Here is a 19,681-nt window from a genome sequence, read left to right on the forward strand (position 1 = left end):
GTTCACCTGGAGCTGGTTTTGTGAAATTACTTTTCTGTGTTAAAGGTTCCACTTTCCATCAGAGTCTTAATCCAGTTATTAATTTATAACACCTTTCTTTTGTAGGAAAAGCTGTTTAAGTTTGAAGAATATTGCAACCTGGCAAAGGTACTTGTTGCCAGCATCAAACAAGTTGTGCTCAGGCTGGAGAAACAAAGGTTTCCAAAAACTGTCCAGGGAATAAAGGTTGGTAAAATACTTTGTCATTTGAATTTGATACTATATACTACAGTGTTGTCGATGTCATAACTATAACTCAACCTTATTAACTCTCACATGTAGTAACTGGATAAAGTATTTCTGTTGAAAATATTTTCAGGAGCTGATAGTTGAGTACAATCGCTATCGCATAAGTGAATTCACCGACATGGAAGCCTCTAGACATTCTCTGAAAATGGTTTTCCGTGAACTCCAGGTAAGTATTGGTTATTATTCTATTGTTATAGATGTTAACTGCTCAGTTGAGTTATGCAGAAGATCAATTCTTTTGTTGTTTAAGAAAAATCACTAATTTCATTTTAGAAAGTTGTGGAGGAATCTAGATTGTTGCTACCAATATTTGAAGTGACTCAAAAGACATCTCCCTGGTTGCAATTTTGAGTTTATTACTTTTTACCCATGTGCTTTGAGAATTGGCCATTTCCGAGTTGCTTTGCACCTCATTGTGAAACAGAGGCTTTGTGCATAGTTTTTGCCATGAAATTAAGTTTTCGTTCACATGAAAACAAAATTTATTTTCATATGAAAAGCTTTGCACTTGGCCTCGTTTTCGTAATAAGGTTCAAAACAGCTCAGAAATGGCCTATTTAAACATTGCTGTTGTCAAGCAGTGTTATTTAGAAAATAGTAACATTTCAGTGCAGCTTTTGTTGATCCAGTTCTGATAATTTTGGAATCAAACAGTAATGAATTATTTTCTCACTGTTGTGGAGGCATAGCAGTTCAGTGTTTAGTGCATTGGATGTCAGATCTGAGGTTGGTCACTTCCTTAAACAAGACACTTTACTCCACACTGTCTTCCTTCACCTGTAGGTCGGTAAATAGATACCATCCACATACTGCTGGGGGTAACCATGGGATGGACCAGTAATCAGAGGGGGGGGGGGGGGGGGAGAGGGGGTGGAATGGCAATACTTCCAGTTTCTTAATGATACAAAAGCCAGGTCAAGCTCTTGTTGTGTAGGTCACCTATAGCTTGGCACTGTATAGTGTATGGTCCTTTGTTGCACCATGTGGGTGACCTGTGGCTTTTGTACATGCCTTCTGTTTTTTTTCTTACCATCAGGCACTGTATGGTCCCATGGCAACCTGGCTGGAATTTCCGTATGAATGTAGTCCGAGAGAGTTAGAAGTGGTAAGGATTGTTTGTCCTTTGTGTGCCATAAAAAATTTGACATACAGTGTATGCTTTCTATAGAAGCACTTACAAAATGCCAACTGATCAAACAGGGAAATTAGGGACAAACAGGTCATGTGCTTCATGAGGTGCGTGCCAGTCCTCAAGAAGTCTTATTTCAAAGCCAAGGTCCTTGGTTTAGATCTGTATCCATGGTGGACATGGATGTTGTCATGGCATAACAAAGGTTGGCAGAAGTTTGATATGTTTTCAAGGACAAAAATAGTAAACTATGCAAATCAGTGGGGGTTGGATGGTGTTGAAAATGAGGAGCCAAGCTCCTTTGATTATGTTCTATGGTGAAGACTTGCTGGGATGGTACTGGTGGTAGTTACTGCAACACTAAGTGTGGATTAAATCATCGTAATGGAGGATTATAATCAATCCTCAGTTAGATTCTGTTGCTAAGACCTCAATACTAATCTAGATTAAGGAAAGGGTTTAATTTCATCCACCCAATAAGGTTGATTTACGTAATTATCAAGGGAATGGAGTTTGTCAAAGCAAGCAAAATGCTTTCAAGAAGCCTCTTTTTATAAATGGATTAGTTATCCGAGAATGAAGAATAACAAATTTAATCTTGGATTTACTGCCATTTGACGGCTCATTAATTTTAAAATCAGCTTTGTGGGAACCTCTACCATTAACAAAATCAACAAAATAATAAGGTACATGTAACCTTACCATGGACAGGCGTCATATTTCTGGTGCATTTTATCACCATTGTCTTTCACAGCACATGCGAATTTGTGTTCAAAACATATTATTAAAAAATATGCTTGTTGTCTCCTCACAGTTATGGACAAATCTAGTTGAGATGCAGGATAACTACAACAAATCACTGAGAATTGAACTTACCAGGTTATCTAATGATCTTGTTCATTTTTTTTTAAACGAGTAGACTGAATACAGTAACTGAAATTTGTTGTTTCTTTATATAAATAAGAAACCACCAGCAGCTTAGCAAGGTACATCAAGTCTGTCTTTTGGCTTACTAAGTCTTGGTTTGAGAAAATTATTGTTAAATCAGTTCAGTTGTGCAATTTTGTAAATGGCATTTCTTGCAATAATAATTGAGTCCCAAATCAGGCACAGTCTTGTGCACATTAAGCTCTTAAATTCACTGTGCGATCAGAGTTCTATTGGATGTTCCTAGAAAAATTGGTAAGAGTATTGAAGGATCCCAGATCATATTTCAATTAATTCTAGATCTAAGGTGATTGAAAGGGCTTTTGTTTGTTTTCAGGGTAATCAGATATTTTTGTGAGGGCAGAAATGCATTCAGTCTTTTATTGAAGCCATTGATCTTTTTAAATCTTATTTTGATTTCTTTAGGCTTGAGCAAATGTTTCAGGTAGCAGAAAAGATCCAAAAAGAGGTTGGTACTGGTATTTGAATGATTATTGCACCTGTTAGTTGGTGAACGAGTTTTCTTTCGGTAACGTTTCGAATATTTTGTGCCTTCATGTGGTTTGTTTCCAAAGCATGAAGATTTTTTGTGACTTCATGCGGTTTGGTTACAAAACATGAAGGTATCACATCTGGCAACCATTTCAAGATCTCATTGCGTTATTGTTTATTTTGTCGCTAGGCAACCCTTGTTGATGCATCATTGGATGATATTGAGGAGAGGATCAAATCAGTGAGTAAAATACAAACCAGCTGAACGGACTTCAAAACAAAAAAAAAAGAAGAAAAAAGAAGAGTATTCAGCCGTTTATTGGTCAGGCTATCCCTACAAAATGATTAATTATTTTTTGAGAAGCGTCTTATTTCGTTGCCTTCTCCACGTTTTCTTCAGAAGTTGTTTCCAAGTTGAAGTGTCGGCGACTCTGACTCCGGGCTAAACGATCAAACATTTTCGTCGAACGCCGTGTTTGCACGCAAAACATTCGGGGCTAAACGGGAAAACAGGTCAAACATCGGACAAAGTAACACTTTGTGCATTACCGCTGAAATAGTTACGTAACGTGCCACAAATTCCGTCTCTGACTGGTTGATTTTTCCCGCTCAAACAAGCCTTGTTTTTAGAGGTGGTTTACGATCAAACATTTGTTCGTAACGCAAAATGTTGGATGGAAATGTTTGATCTAAAGCAAACATGGAACCCCATTTAAAGGGAAAGTTGATAGAGACGGCTTAACAGCAAAATATGTTCTTCCAACACGATTTTGGACAAAACTGTTTGATCGTTTAGCCACGACTTTACATTGATCCCTTGGAATGACATTTTCGAACACATTTTAGCGTGATCGCTGCTCTTTGCAAGATGCCGTTCACAGGGAGGATATCATCAAGGCTCGCTGGAGTTGTTTGATAAATTTTCAATTTTACCCCGCCCAACCGGCCCACTTTTACGAGAGAGAGGGCGATTGGAATTGAAACAGTTTAAGGGACGGCCACACAGGGTTACCAGCCACTGAGCAGTGGGTAGTCCTGTTGCATGCAAAGGTCATTCAATCTCCGAATTGAATTGTAACTCAACTGTAGGTAAAGGATAGAGTAATGCTAGAGTCGACAGTATTCTTAATCAGGGCTATCTCTGCTAGCTACCCTTTATTAGCCCCCATTGTGCCAGAGGATTCCCATCTAGAAGCTCTCGGCATTTTCACTGACGAAGGATGAGCTCCAAAATTAACCCCTTAAATGCTGTCCGTAAGGATTTCTTGTAGAGCCTGATCTACGTACACGAGGGCCCCATGATAATTGAGGAGGAGGAAAATTATTGAACGAGGAGAAAAAGATAACTATGCAGGTTTAGAGGATTGGAAAAATTATGGCTTCCTTGTTCAAGTTACGCGTACAACTTCCGCGCTTTGTTGTTTGCTTAGAATCTTTGTTACAAATGGATTTTCAACTTTAAACTGATCATCTTTTTGGTTTTCGATCACAGGAGGAGGAAGTTGGTGACACAATAGACCAAGAAACCAGAAGGAAGCACTTCTATCAAATCGAAAAGTCCCTGGTGGTAAGTGAAGTTTTGTCGTCAGAGTTTTTGTCACAGTGTCAGTCTGGCTTACCCTATTGCCACTGTATGAATCATCACTTCCCGTTGTTCTTATTCTGATTCTAGCCTCGTGGTATTAACAGTTTTTCCTTAAATCCTGTAGATGTTCGAGTCCAGCATAAAACACATGATTTCTGGTGTAGACATTCTGGTAGCCGGCCGTTATTCCAGAGCTGACGAACTCAGAATCAAGTAAGTTGTTTTGGATACCGTGTAGCACGAAAATTTTGCGGGATTTCTATTTTGCGGATTGGCGATTTTTTGTGGTTTGCGGGAACAAATTTTTGCGGTTCAAGATGACTGAAATTTCTAACGGGAACTAATTTTTGCGATTCTCTGTTCAAGCAGCAGAACATTTAAGTAGAAGAAACCTTAACATTTTCAACTTTTGTTGTACGATATGTTGAGTCACAGTTCACTCTACTTACTTATTGGAGACATATCACTGTAATACCTTACTACAACAAAACACTGTTTCATTAATACGGTTTAATAGTACAGGCTACCGTATTTATCTAACCTCTGATTGCTTTTTCCAATGGAAAATCATGTTAATGTTCTTGTTTAAGTCGAATGTATATCGCGCCCCAGTGGTACAAGTCTATAAAAAGCGGAGTTTTTAATTTGACTGAAGGGAGTTGATTTTTACGGCGTTTTATTTTGCGTTTTTTTTTCCTTCGGGAACTAATTTTTTGCGGATCGAGGTCAATCCGCAAAATCCGCAAAAATTAGAACCCGCAAAATTTTCATGCCACGCGGTTCAGAGATATTGGGAGCCCATTTTTCATGAACACAGGCCTCAAAAGTCTGCAAAGGAGGCCCACTGGGTCCGCATAAGCTAACTCATGGAATAGTCCTGATTTCGACTGTTTGAATTATCGACAGGGTTGAAAAGGTAATTTGGCCACCCTTACCGTAACAAGATTCGGGTGCTGACGTTTCGAGTGTTAGCCCTACGAAAATTACCTTGTCAACTCTGCTGATAATTCAAACATTCATTTCTACTCCCCACCGACGCAGCACCACAGTTTCTTTAGTAACTAACCCTCTTATAAATTCTGATTGCTTGTGATATGGTGCCTGTGTTGTCAGGGTTCAGTCCATTGAAAGACGTTGGTCAGAGATGAAAGATCGCCTGGATGCACGCTCCACTAAAATGCTCACTTATCAGACGTACAGTACAACAGACGGCAAGAAGATGAAGCTGGAGCTCCCTGTGGAAAAGACGGTTGTATCAACAGAAGAAACGACACCAACCACTGATTACCTTGAGGGGGAGGGGGTAAGGACAAGAAGAAAAGTCATTACTATCACAAAGAGGACGTACCGCTCCTCAGGAGGGACCCCAACAGAAACGAGAACAACTGTTGCTCGCATCATGTCTGCGGAGGGCTTAAATGACGGTAAGTGAATAAAATCTAGAAATAGAAGTTTGGAACACACCAGAAAGTACTGTAATGATTTTATTTAGCGTCCGCAGTCCATTAAACCGTGCACCCCCTTCTAATTTATGATAAGCGAAGATATCTACACATTGCAGGTTTTTCTGAATCCAGCATAGTTCATGTAGGACTACTCTTGCTTTTCCAAAGATACGGCAATTAAGAGCCACGGATGCATCCTTCTGGCCATTATCCCGGCAAATAATATCCATGCCTTTTGCGACATGGAAAATGAATTTTTTTCGAAATGTTGTTTGCTTGAGGTATGTTCACAAAGCAACATTTGAGTAAAGATTTTGAACGAGCTATACATTGAGATAGACAGGCCTTTTTCTTTTCTTATTTCTTCCACTTTCTTTTTTGCTTTTTTTGGCCTTTCACTCGCCATACTTTTCACAACGTTTCCACTTGATTTTCGGGAAATGTGAAAATTTTCAATCCAAAGTGCCAATGGAAAAGACAAGTTTCTCTTCGATTTTGTTAGAAAAACTCTCAAGTTTAATATTGTGTACCTCTCTGTCCCAATTTATTTTATCCTTGTTATTGAGGCATGCTTGGTTGTAAGACTTTTTCCGACTTTACTGGTTGGTTGCCAGAAACATCTTCTGGCTGTAAAACTGTTGACGTTACAAGGGCCCATGTCTCCTTGAAGGCGGTGTAAGAGTCAGGGAGTTAAAACAGAAATACGCGCCCTGTCTCCGATAAGGGGCGTCCTCTCTTGTAAGGCGTTACATTCCATCTTTCAGTACTGTATGCGCTGCGTTTTCAACCGAGAGCGCATAAGTGTGTGCGGAATCTCAGCTTAGATTGCAATGCTATCCCTCTTAAGTTATTTCTAATACAAAAGTTTTTTTTCTCGAACTGCAGACACAGGTGACAGCGGTATTCCGAATGGAGCCTCGCCCCATGGGCGTAATCAACTGAAATTCAGCGTGGAAACTGGGAACGAGTCTCAGCGTTTGGATGCGATGCTAGCTTGGATAAGAGAAACGAGGGTATGGATGAGTAGACCAGCCAGCCATGTGAAATGACTTGTGCAAAGTTTTATTAGAGAAGTATTTTTTGTGATGCTCGACGAAAGATGTTTCTGATGAAGTTCGAGGGATTTTCCTCCATTGAAAGACATTCAGTGGACATTTTATGTACTTTCGTGCATCTGTTTTTAATACACTATTAAGAAGATAAGTACGTTAATTATGATCATCCAGGTGATTGCATTAGTTCTGAGAACACAATGTAACCTCAAACAATCCTTCTCAGGACTATACTCACCCGAATTATCATAATTTATGTACTTATGACATGACTCCTGGGTTCAAATCATTTACAGAGAAATATTTTTAATCATAAATCGCGTTTGAACATTTTTGATACGAAGCAGCGTCCTCTAATTTGATCAGAAAGATCTTTTGTCATGATATCTTTCAAGTTTCAAGTTTACTCTGGGAAAACTATTTCACTCGGATTTCTTCTGCCTTTATAGTCACGGTTCCTTGCACTTGCTTGCTTCGCGTTTTCAAAATAGAGAAACAAACGTGTTCTCCTCCAAGCTAAGAATAAGGTTTATTTTCAGAAGAAGATTCGAATTCCCTAGCTGCGGCTAAACGAATATTTTGTTTTCTCGAAAAAGATCATCTGAGCCAGTTTGCAAAATTCAACTTTGTATTATCAAATAACTGATAATGCGAAGTCATTTACCGAGCAAATTGTATTCACGCCACATATTTGTGGTTTCTTGGCTGAAGGTGTTTCTAAACACTGACTAATAACCTCACAGCAGGTGACCGTTTTATAAGAATTTGTATAATTCATTGGGTATTTACATGCTAGCTTTGCGTTTTGGCAAAGATAGTGCAAAGCTATTTACACAACTGCTTTAGGTTTTGGCAAAGACGGAGACAAACATAAATTTGGCAATGTTTTTGCACGCAATATTGTAAGAATTTTGTTTTTCGGTGGAAGTCAATGCCTATAGGCAACTGTAATGTTTTATGCGGTGGATGAAGCATAGCTCTCTTGGACGTAAGAGCATTTTCTTGCAAAAACAGGTATTATAATTGACACGATGTTTTGAAAAGGTCTTGGCAAGAATTTAAATTAAGGCATATCTGCCTTCAAAGCAAAGCGCATAGCATCTTAGGTCCTCTCGAGTTTACCGTTATAAGTAGCATTTCGCTATAATTAACTAACAACAACTTAAAACAAATGGTACTAATTGAAGTGCATATATAATCCTTTATCATGCTTGTTAATGATGCACGATACTTATTAACCTACCTGAAGTTTTTCTTTTTTGTTTTTTGTTATCAAACTGAGTCAGTGTGTTTCGAAGTACGAATTCATATCTCACGGTTCTTTAAATTCTTTTCGGTGTCAGAAATATATTGAAACGGTTAAAGTTGTTTAAGTTGAAAGTGAAGCATGGGATGTTGATAATTTACACGAAGAAAATGGTTGTCGTGACCGTTAATGATACCGACTTTTTTTTTCAACCAACCGCAAGAAGTGCTCATGCTGCGAATTTTAAGGAACAAGCTTGAAAAGTTCATCCTTCTTCTTTCAAATTTAATCACCGCACTGTCCCTTTAGGCAAAGTAGTAGTTCAGTTTTCTAGTAAATTGACCCTGCTTGCTGTTTTTCTTTAGGCCGCCATTGAAAAGGAAGAATATGGGCTGGACCTACCATCTGCACAGAGACACCAACAAAACCACCATGTCCAACATGATGCTGTGCTGGCCTTTCAAGACGAACTCAACAAAATCAAGGAGTTGGAGGTGAGATTTGCTGTTTAAGGGGAGATTACGGTTCAATGCTGTGATTTTGTAATTGAAGGGAACTTAAGCAGCGGCGACGGCAACGCAAGCGGAAACGTCCCTTTAAGTATAACAATTCATATTGTTCAAACTATTTCGTTATTATTCCAACTCGCAGAGCTTGTACAAAATGACCGAACTATCCACCAGCACTAAATTCGTAAGAACGGCGTTCAAGTTGAAAATGAGAATGTAAAATTCACATTTCCCGTTGTTGTTTTCGCAGAGGACGGCAATGAAATGCGTCAAAATGCATAACGTACGTGCAGAGCAATTGTTTTGTGACTTTCTCAAAGCCGTCGCTGTTGTTGTTGCTTAAGTTCCCTAATAGGTTTATAATGAAGTAAAACTGAAAAAGTGAGAAAACATTGGGGGAGGGGGTGATGAATTTTGGGGAAATTGTGAAAAGTTTACATTGGCACCAAAACAGTCCGCTGACAAGCCGATGTTATCTCGCGTGGTGGCAGACTGTGATGGTGCAAGTGTTCAAAATTCTTATCCCTCTCTTACTTTCTTTATTAAATCACAGCCTATTTCATAAAAAAATCAACCGTAATTCCCCCGTCTTATCACGCGGTCCAACTCATCCACATAAATGAAACGAAATGGCGGCGTGATTTGCTTAGAGTACTGATCAGTAGCATCTCATATGCAAAACACCAGTGAACTCTCTCACTTCGTGTAACGCAGTATTTGTCACGCAATGCTTATTCGCGCTTGATCCTACGGACACAGGTTGGGAGGGTTGACCACTTACTTTAAGTCTCTTTTGATGCAGGCTGAAGACAGAGGTCTTAACGAGAAGATCATTGAAATCCACGAAGAATATGCAGCTCTTGTGGTACGTACATTTATATTGCTTCGATCTTAATGTCTTATTATATACCTTTGTAAAAACTCTATTCTGTGGAGCACCTGTAGCCAGCACCCCTATCATCTATTGTATGTATATATTTATATTTTCTGTTGTAATAATAATGGGGTGAAATAAAGTATTGTTGTTGTTGATCTCAAACCAGGAAAAAATTCTTTAAATCATTATCATTTTTAATTTTAAAATCATAGTATCATTTTCTCTTTTGGCAGCTGCCTAAGCTGTGTGCCGAACTGCGATGGTTTTCCATGTGTTGAATCTTTACCCCTTTGTTCACTTACGTTATTTGGTATATTCATTTAACAACAACAACAACAACAACAACAACAACAACACTTTATTAAAACAGCTGGTTATATACCTACCCGCAAATAGCTAAAGCTAGTCGTGGCGGGTAGGTATGTCTATACTAAACTAATTACAAATAAATTTGGTGTTTACAAATTGACAGCCACAACTAAAATAAAAATTAAATAACTAGTAAAGAAATAAGTAGATTCGCAAGCTGTTTGTTCATTTCTATCCATACATCCTCCACGAGTTTGTTATGAGCGTCTTAGAATGAGCAAGATTACTGCACAGGGCGATATGCTTTAGGGATCGTGGGTTTCGGGCTTTCTTTTGGTAAACATAGATAAATTTGATGGTCTTTTATCTATTTAATTTATTGAGTCTGACCAAATCGAGAGATTTAAAGATGCTGTTTTAAGGGTCAATCTAAAAACAGAGTTTGTTGCACCAATATTGAGATGCATGCACAAAACAATTTCAATTGGCAGCCATTTTTGCAGAGGGGTGACTGGAAATTAAGTTTATGCATGGTTTACTATTTAGTAATAGTTTAATCGTCAAACGTTAATTTTGTCTCCTGCAGAAGAGTTCAGTGAATCGCATTAATCATTTGAAGAGTCTAGTGTCGTTCATGAGCGAAGCCACCAAAGAGCTTATATGGATGAACCAACGGGAGGAGCCGGAGGTGTCACGTGACTGGTCCAGCACCGATTTCGACATAGAAGAGCTGCAGGCACACGGAGAGGTACCATGTTATACGTAGGAGGGAGGGGTAGGGCGTGAGAACGAGTAGGTCACATAGCCATCTATCTTGTGCTGGGAATTTACGGAGTGTTAAAAGTTGTATTTAACACCCTGGAAAGAAATTGGATTTAAACAAACTCCAGCTGGTTACCGTTTATTTCTCAGCGTAAAATCTATGGATCAGTTGTTTGTTAATTGCATGGTGACTTCTCTAGGCATTTGTCAGATTGTTAGTTGTTTAACATTCATTCATATGGGTAAAGATAGACAATGTAAATTGAGCAAGCTCCTTGTCTTTGTCTCGCCTTCAAGGTGGAAAACAAATATATTCAGTTTCGCAAATGGAAAGAGTTGTTTAGGCAGCTTGTCAAGCTCCTATGGAATTTTCTGTTGGTACACGTTTTTTTCTACACCTTATTTTTGATATTATTTTGATGATTTTTGACGTCCTTGGCAGCTGCTATAGCCCGGGTACCAAAGGCTCTCCTTGCGCGGGTCACAGTTGTTTAGGCTTGATTTTTAAACTTCTATGAAATGTTTTGGTTGGCACGTTTCTGTGTTAACTTTATTTTGATATCTGTTGTTAGAATCTCGAGTTTGACATCCGGGACAGAGAAGCTCACTACAATATGCTACTTACAAAAGGAGACAACATCATACAGGCCGGACACCCGGCTCCAGGCCCGATAGAGGTGCGTGAGAGTAAAATGAAGATGAATCTAATAATAGCGGTTAAAATAATAGGGCATTTCCGTGTTGCTGTGAACCTCATTATGAAAGCGAGGCTAAGTGCAAAGCTTTTCGTATGATAATTAGTTTTGTTTGCATATGAATGGAAATTAATTTTTATAATAAAAACTTTGCAATTAGTCTCGCTTTCATTACGAGGTTCAAAGCAACACGGAAATGGGCGATTGAGTGTAATAGTAATAATGATGATGAGCTTTCGTGTTGTCGTCGATTGGCTTTCTAAAAACTGGTCTCCTTAAGGCTCTTGGATCGATGGTGGGAAAGAAAACAAATAAACTAAATCGCGAACGCGATACTAAAGCGCGTATAGACCTATTTCCCCCGCGATTTATTTTCGCGTTCATGCTTCCAATGTTTAGCCTCTTGGTAGCCAGGAACACTCTGTCTGATGCCTTACAACTCGATCATATTTGGCGAACTGTTGGTGAGATCTGAGAAGAACAAGATGACTGTTCTCGCCAACTGTTACAACAATTTCTTTGTCTTTGCAAACTTGCATTTGACATGTGAACGTTTGTCAACCATACGTTGGTTACTTTCAACACTAAAGAGAAGGTTATGGAAGAAAGTTATCAAACTGGGATTTGAGCGATAACTTGTATGTCCGTCTGTGAAACACGAGTCTGTTGTGAGAAGGTGACCTAACATTAGCCTCTTTTCCAAACTCATCCAGGCGTACCTAAATGCCATGCGCAGTCAGTGGTGGTGGCTGAATCAGCTCCTAATCGCCTTCCGACAGCACGCCAGGAATGCGGAAATATACCAACAGGTTCGTAAAAAATCACGTTTTAATCGCTCATTTGCCATTTAAAAAAGCTAATCTGGTAACTCAGCGAGTCAGTCATAGAGACTGATAGCCAAGTAAACTATAAACTATGCTAAAAAACAAAAAGTAAATCAACACAAACAAACAAAAAAAAAACAGACAAAGACGAAGGAGTAGTTGTTAGTTGGGACTGTACCGATAATGCGAAAGACGTCAAGCTGGAAAAATCTTTTGTTGGTCAAGTCACTCGTTTTGACTTTGTCGGGCAAAGCCCTGGAATTAGACGTGTCCGAAGACCAATTTGAGAAAATACAGTCTGTAGGAAGATTGGTGTAAAAGATTGCAGAAAAGGTACCCTGGTTCCAGAGGCCCGTTGTTTAAAAAATAAAAATGAGCAAATAACCGCATCGGTGGGTATAAAGCGGGCGCAAGTGTTTTCCTCTCGGCGCTTTGCGCCTCGTTGCCGGGCCTTCTCCGCGGTTCTGTCTCTCTCTCGTCAAAAAAAAAAAAAAAATAAATAAATAAATAAATAAATAAAATAAAATAAATAAATAAATGAAATAACCTCTGGAACCTAGGGTGCAGAAAAGGTCGTTGCTAGAATTAATTTCTTTGATCACGTTTAAGGTCAACTGTGCAAAGTTGTTTATCTTTTGGCATATTTAGCACTAGAATTTGGGACTTTTTGTTTACGCTTGTAATCTTTTATGGTGAAAGGGTACGTTGATGACAAGACGAGGGTTTGTGTTGTTTTTCTGATCTCACAGTATTTTGAAGACGCACACACAACAGAGAAGAAAATGATTCAGTTGGTTGATCGATTGAACACTGAGTATGATGTACAGAACATCTCTTCCCGTGAAGCCGCTGAACAGGCCTTGGACAGGCTCACGGTGAGTGCTTAGTGAGGGGGCGATACACAAAATGGATGCTTGCTGTAGTTAAGAAACTGGGCAATGTAATAATTTCTTGCACTATGCACACTATCCGTGCCTGGCTCTAAACCCGATTTCTTTTCCCTGAACACGTTACCTTATCTACAGTCAGTAAGCCAGGGCCCTTTTTCTGGAACATCACGATAACTTACTGGCTCCGGCGAGAGTCTTTTTTGAAATCGACTATTGGAATTTTTAGTGCAACGTGCATAGTGTGTTCCATAAGTCTCAAAATTGATGAAGATTGAATCTCTGTTTAGGAACACTGTGATTTATCGGAACTTTGAGGAAACGGTCCCCTGGGTAACTCGAAGCTTGGTTAATTAAATTGAACTTCCTTCGCTGATTCGATCGAAAAACCTTTCTTCCCTACTTCACTTTTTCACCGTAGTTTAGCTCCCAAGAAGGTTCGAGGGCTCCTATTGATAGAAGGGTGCTGAAGGGACTACCCTATATATAAAAAGAATTTTATCTTCCCTCTGTACCAAGCTTACCAGCCAAATGATATGCTTGTTATCGAGTATCGCATGCCCACATACTGAATTACTTTACTTTAATGGTTTACAATACAACAAAGTGAAATAAGTGAATCGAGGAAGCCTTAAACAGGAACTATGTCCCTAAATATGGGGTTACCTAGATTAATTAGTAGATAAAATCAAAAGTTGACATTGCAAACATACATAATAAATAAATTATCACATAAATAATAAATACTGTTGATAAAGTTAAGATTAACTTGGTCTAAAATTTAAGATCAAATATAAATTACACTTTTGTCCCCCTTCTACCCTTAAATCCATTTTTGCTTTTTCTTCCTCACCACTTATCTGCCTTCTCACTCAATTTAACCGCCCCCTCTTTTTTTCCCGTCCATCCTTCCCTCCCTCCTTCCCTCCTTTCTCCCTCCCTCTCATTCTTTCTGCTCTCTCTCTCATCACCTCTCCGTTCTCTCCTTCACCACCCCTTCCCCTCTTTCCCCATCCCCTACCCTCCCCCACTTTCTCCCTCCCTCCTTTCTCTCTCCCTCTCTTTCTTTCTCCTCTCTCTCATCCCATCTCCATTCCCTCCTTCACCACCCCCTCCCCTCCTTCCCCATCCCCTACCCTCCCTCCCTTCCTCTCTCCCTCCTTCCTTTTTCCCTCCCTCTCATTCTTTCTGCTCTCTCTCTCTCATCATCTCTCCATTCCCTCCTTCACCACCCCCTCCCCTCTTTCCCCATCCCCTACCCTCCCCCCTCTCTCCCTCCCTCTCTCCCTCTCTTTCTCCTCTCTCTCATCTTATCTCCATTCCCTCCTTCACCACCCCTCCCCTCCTTCCCCATCCCCTACCCTCCCTCCCTTCCTCTCTCCCTCCTTCCTTTCTCCCTCCCTCTCTTTCTTTCTCCCATCTCCATTCCCTCCTTCACCACCCCCTCCCCTCCCTAGCCAACCTTATTAACAACACAGTTGCCCTCTAAAATATACTCTGACAAAAATATACTTAGCTGGTTTATTCTCCTCTACAATCACTATCACTTTTCTTGCTTAAAAATAAAGTTGTTGACAAAAAAAAAAACAGAAGTCTGTAATTCTTTTATTTGTTACCACAGTGACAGATAGGTGTTTAGGAAATGCTGAAAAAAAAAGGTGGTTGTCTGCCGAGCAATTTGCTTATTGCAGTTGGTAATGAGCAGGGAATAGTTTTGCGCGTCTCGCAGAAATAATTATATTTCTTAATCCATGTCAAATGCACTGCGAAGAACTTTAAGAATGAAAGTGCTGGTTAAAAAGTATGAATATCGGCGTTTTTGTGTTGTTTCAGGAGCAAATCGCTCCAGGTGTTTTCTTTATTTCTTTTTTCGTTATATGATTTAACTATGGGATTATTTGAATGAGTACGTGAGAAAATTCTTCATCTTCTTTGTAGCATAGAAACAAGTTCGATACTTCAGGGAAGTAATCCGAGAATAAGACAACAAACAAACGGATTGTTTTTAATCGTTTTGCCTTTTTCCTCATAGGTTTTTATTTTCGTTGGCATGGTTAAAAGTTAATCCTATCTACTATATGTGTACTGAACAGTGACGAGTTAACCTTCAATTGTATTTCAGTAACTCAGCGAACTTGGCGCAAGGTTTCCCCACGAAAACTTATCTCAATGTGGCAGGTTGTTCGTTTCTGTTTAGCTGCGTTTTCTAGTGATGCGACTCATTTGTTTTTTTTTTCTGATAGAAATTTTGACTAATCAATAAGTCAAGTTTATTCTGTGTAAGTATACACAGACATCGTGGAACCGAGGAAAAGGGTGTAATGTTTCCTGTGTAGGCGGCCAGTAAAAGAAAAAGTTATTGAAAAACGAAAGAGAAAGCTCCAGAATTTATCTTGAGTTTTACACAGCTCGACCTTGGTACGGCTGTAGATCAAGTGAATGTTTCAGAGGTCTCGAATGATTGCATTACACCAGTATACAAGACAAGACAAGACCTATCATTTTTGATGTTATCTTATTTCGAGTTCTCGAGAAGGGAGGGAGGGCTTTTGTCTCTGACAAGGTTGATTGACTTTTTCATGCTGGTTCTAAATTAATCGTTGCGGTGATATTTGCATAATAAACAAACTCTTACAGCGTTCAATTTAGCCATTAGGCTCGTGTCAGTACAGTTTGTTTTTCAACAGTAACTATTCATTAACTAAATTATCTCTCGGTGTATTCTGCTTCTATATATATATTTTAAATGCTGCTTGCTAATAAAAAACTAAAAGAGACTGATATGATAGTGACGGTTTGTTTAGTGGAAATGAAAAATTTGGCGAACGAGTTTTCTAACTTGAAGAATTTTGCCTTTGAAACATCACATTTACTGATTTTATAGTTCGTGCACAATTTATTGACGTTTCTAATCTATCTGAGGTTTGGTACAAATTTTTGCGGACAAGTTTTTGATTAGTTTCACATTCTAAAGTCATAAATAGTTGCTCGTGATTAAAAATTCAAAATTCGAATATCTTTTTGTTTCGTTTAGGTGTCACGTTTCTTCAACGCTGTTCGCGCGCGTATCTTGTCTGTGTACTTTATCTGTCTGGCTAATTCACGGGGTGTTAGAGGTCAGAAATCGAGCTGGAAATGAACGGCAAACATGCTTCTGCTAGAAAGTGACTGGCACTTGAAAAAATCTGGTGAAGTTTCTTCTATTCATGTGTGACTAACTGATCTGTGTGACTAACCCGTGAGGAGCTAAGGAACTCCACGTGTCTTGCAAGCGAGATGCACATCAACTTTCTACCCTTACCGCCTCAAAAATTCGTCCAAATGACAGCTTAAGTGTATCCGCAGCGTATGCAAACTTATTGGATGTTTCTAACTGCAGTCTAAATTATCTTCGAACAAACGATCGCCGACGTTCGACATGTGTGTTGTGCTGCATTGGAATCCTCTGCCATTACTGTTCTTTATTTTGTTTACATCGGCAGCTCTCGCTGTCACGGCGTTAATGTCACTTTTGTTCTTCCTTTACCGAACAAGAAACGAATACAAATTAAATGGGCGCCGATCTAGGCCGGTTTCTATAAGGACAACGAGTTCTCCTCGATTATTTTTCTCCAAGCTGATGTCTCCGGTCACTTGGGGTTCTCAGATGATCACAAGAAGCTCTACTCGTGTTTATTTAGCCGTCAGGCGAACTCTTCACAGCGCTGCAAATGTAGTAAGATGGCGAACAACACAAAATCCCTTCTTTGATCATGACCAATTAATTCACGACAGCCGCTGGGAAAAGTTTTTGAGGGAAAGAGTGATTCCCGCTTCGGAGGAGGCAATCCGCGCTGGAATACCATTGGAAAAATTTCCAATAGTAAGACAATCACAGATGGGGACGATTGTTGCATATTCTTTGGAGTATGTACGTGGCATGTTCAATCGAAAAGTCGAAGATAACAGTGTGTCTTCGCCTAAAGAGCGTTATGTGTTGTTGCTACGCGGGCCGAAAACTGAAAGCGAAACGGAACTGGAACCAAAGTTTAAAGACGTTGTCACCGACATGCTGCAGTTTAAGCAGGTAAACTCTCTAGTGAGTTAGCTCCTGATTTATGGGTCTCGGAACGATGTAGTTAGGAGGTGTAAAAGTTTTGACTAACAGAGCCGCCAGATGAGAAGAAAATTTGCATTCACAGATCGTTTTGGACATTTTGTGCCATTTGGTGCAATTTTCGCGTGGATCAAATTTCCTTCCTTTCCCTGGGTAAAATGTTCTAGGCGTTTTCAAAGTCGAGAAAAATTAAAGCCCAAGCTTAGTACTTGGTCTTACTGTAAAATCGTCTAGTCGTTATATCGATTTTTATGTTCGCTTCTCCCTCTTCGTCTTGTCGGTCGGTTTATAAACCTACTTTTGTAAATTATAAACAAAGCACAGCATATGTTTCGCGTGAGTAATTTTGCCATGGTGTCGATTTCATCGATCGTGTGTACCTTCTGGAAGCAGTAAGGCGTGCGGGTTAATAAATTTGACAAGTGTTTAGTAAATATTTGAATTTATCTCATTGACGATTACACTTCTTCATCTGTTATTGAATTTGCGTTTCAGCTTCGATAATAACTATGTTACTAAGCTTTCGATCTTGTCTGCTAATTGGCGTGACATTAAATTTTTACTGAAGTACACTGAATATTGTCCTTTCTCTGTGGCGACTTGTTGATTTCAGTTGAATAATGCTTAGAATGTTGCTTTGTTGCCGTGAAATATTTTCATCCACAGGCACAAATAATCAAAGGGCTTGAGACAATGTTCAAAGTACATATTTCTTGGTTAGCCCATCACGTTATAATACGTTGCACGGTGTTAAATATGCGTGCAACATAAGTTAACCCCTTGCATGTATCTAATTCTGTTGAAAGCGACTGTTTTCTTTACATTCCCTTTTCGCACAAGGTATTTTGGAAAACAAGGATCTGCTTGGGATTGGAATTGTTTCTATCCGTAACAAACCCGAGCAAGCTTCTTTATAATGTTTTAGTGATGTTTCAAGAGCCTCTATTTCCTGTTGACAACATCTGCCAACTGCACTTGGAGTACAGCCAGTTTTCCTCTGCATTGCTTTTACTTGTGATACTCCCTAAATAAAAACAAGTTTGGAACTGCAATTGCATGTAACGAGAGTTATGTCTTCTGTCAAGATTTAATGTTCCTTCCTTGTTAACTCTATGCCTCAATTGTACCTGCATAATTCTCCACAATCATTCAGGTCTACAAATATTGCATAACATTTTGCACTCACGTTTTAATCCACAAGTTTAATGAAATGTTGATACCTTTTTATATGATAAACGCTTTTATATAATCCAATAAATTTGTCAGGGAAGTTTTATATACCCAGGCAAGGTTCATACCACCCAGACATTAATTAGATTGTTGGTGCTGTGAGCAACATTAATATCAAATACAATGCAGTATTCGTTTAACTTTGGGGGCAAATGTATTGGCCGAATATGCCAGTGAATCTTTTGTTGTGAAATTTTCAGTTATGCCGTTCAATGATATAATTGCTTTGAATAGAAAATGAAAGCTCTATTATATTCCTTTCAATATGTTGGGCATAGGGTTAACGACACCCATCCATATGATGATAGCTACAATTGTAGCTTCAGTTCCGAACTTGAGTTCTTTGGTATGAGAGCTGACCGATATTGATGCACAACCATGTCTTCAGACTACTCATGAGAATCAATGTACATAAACGATTCAATTTTTTTATTGAGAACCACAGACTGCACACGAGAATAGCTGGTCTTGCAGAGCTGTGCCTTTTCAATGACTTGTTAGGGGCAAACAACATTTGTTTGATATTTATTAACGAAAAGCAAGTCTGGGATAAATTTTGTGCTGTGTATTCAGGGTCCTTTGCTTTATCCTTGCATGTATGTGTATTCTGTTTTTTTGAGCGGGTAACACAATATGCATGAAAAAAGATGTAATTAAAGAAAAACATATATGGATAAAAAAGGAATTTTTTACTCACCACTGAGTGGTCTGCCGACACACAAGAAAACTTCACATTGATAGTAAAAAGTTATGTCCACCTTTTTTTTAATATTTTCTCTAAAGTTCATTAACCCCATCTGCTTGTTTCTTTTTATTAACATTCTAAGAAAGGGAAAATTATTAGATTTATATACATTAATAATAATTTCTTATTATTATTTTGATGTGCAATTTCAGTAGTGTGAAAGCTGTGGTGAAAATGTTGGAGTGATGAACGCCGGGAAACAAATCAAAAATGATCAAAACATAATTAAAGCCTTCTGGTTTGTGTCTATATTCTGTTTTGCACAGTATAATTGGCATGTTTGTTTTTAATTCAAGGAAATGAAACAAGAACTGGTTGACTTCAAAGACATCATAAGCTCTTTACAGCTCCTGAGTAAGAAAGTGGTGCCCTTGCCTCAAAGGAAATCAAAATTGAAAGGCAAAGTGGCTGTTGACCCAGTGTGTAGCTACAAGAACATGCAGGTAAGTGTTGATGACTTAATCGGTTATAATGGAGACCCTCTCTAAAGGACACAAATCCTTGAAAATTGACTGTTTAGTACTTTAGCAGGAGAGCTGCCCCAGCAAGTGTACACACAGTAATTTGACTTTGTTCTTTGATT

The 19,681-nt window shown here is 39.0% G+C and overlaps 1 protein-coding gene across 6 annotated transcripts in view; it reads left to right on the top strand.

Annotated features, from left to right (window-relative positions):
• The window catches only part of LOC146456038 (uncharacterized), a 145,564-nt gene that overhangs the window by 9,905 nt on the left and 115,978 nt on the right, over positions 1 to 19,681 (top strand). For 5 of the 6 annotated variants that reach the window (XM_085093599.1, XM_085093602.1, XM_085093604.1 and 2 more), the window contains 17 exons: positions 106 to 225; positions 359 to 454; positions 1,325 to 1,393; positions 2,232 to 2,296; positions 2,771 to 2,813; positions 3,027 to 3,077; positions 4,329 to 4,403; positions 4,546 to 4,634; positions 5,535 to 5,845; positions 6,752 to 6,879; positions 8,530 to 8,658; positions 9,476 to 9,538; positions 10,446 to 10,607; positions 11,194 to 11,298; positions 12,030 to 12,125; positions 12,890 to 13,015; positions 19,395 to 19,541. In XM_085093599.1, coding sequence (XP_084949725.1) covers positions 106 to 225; positions 359 to 454; positions 1,325 to 1,393; positions 2,232 to 2,296; positions 2,771 to 2,813; positions 3,027 to 3,077; positions 4,329 to 4,403; positions 4,546 to 4,634; positions 5,535 to 5,845; positions 6,752 to 6,879; positions 8,530 to 8,658; positions 9,476 to 9,538; positions 10,446 to 10,607; positions 11,194 to 11,298; positions 12,030 to 12,125; positions 12,890 to 13,015; positions 19,395 to 19,541 — 1,875 coding nt within the window. Of the gene's footprint in view, positions 1 to 105; positions 226 to 358; positions 455 to 1,324; positions 1,394 to 2,231; positions 2,297 to 2,770; positions 2,814 to 3,026; positions 3,078 to 4,328; positions 4,404 to 4,545; positions 4,635 to 5,534; positions 5,846 to 6,751; positions 6,880 to 8,529; positions 8,659 to 9,475; positions 9,539 to 10,445; positions 10,608 to 11,193; positions 11,299 to 12,029; positions 12,126 to 12,889; positions 13,016 to 16,141; positions 17,094 to 19,394; positions 19,542 to 19,681 lie in introns of those variants that run through there. The other variant, XM_085093601.1, reaches the window with a different exon arrangement.

The sequence above is a fragment of the Pavona decussata genome, unplaced genomic scaffold, assembly GCF_977016875.1.
Source record: "Pavona decussata unplaced genomic scaffold, jaPavDecu1.1 SCAFFOLD_262, whole genome shotgun sequence".
Classification (NCBI taxonomy): domain Eukaryota; kingdom Metazoa; phylum Cnidaria; class Anthozoa; order Scleractinia; family Agariciidae; genus Pavona; species Pavona decussata.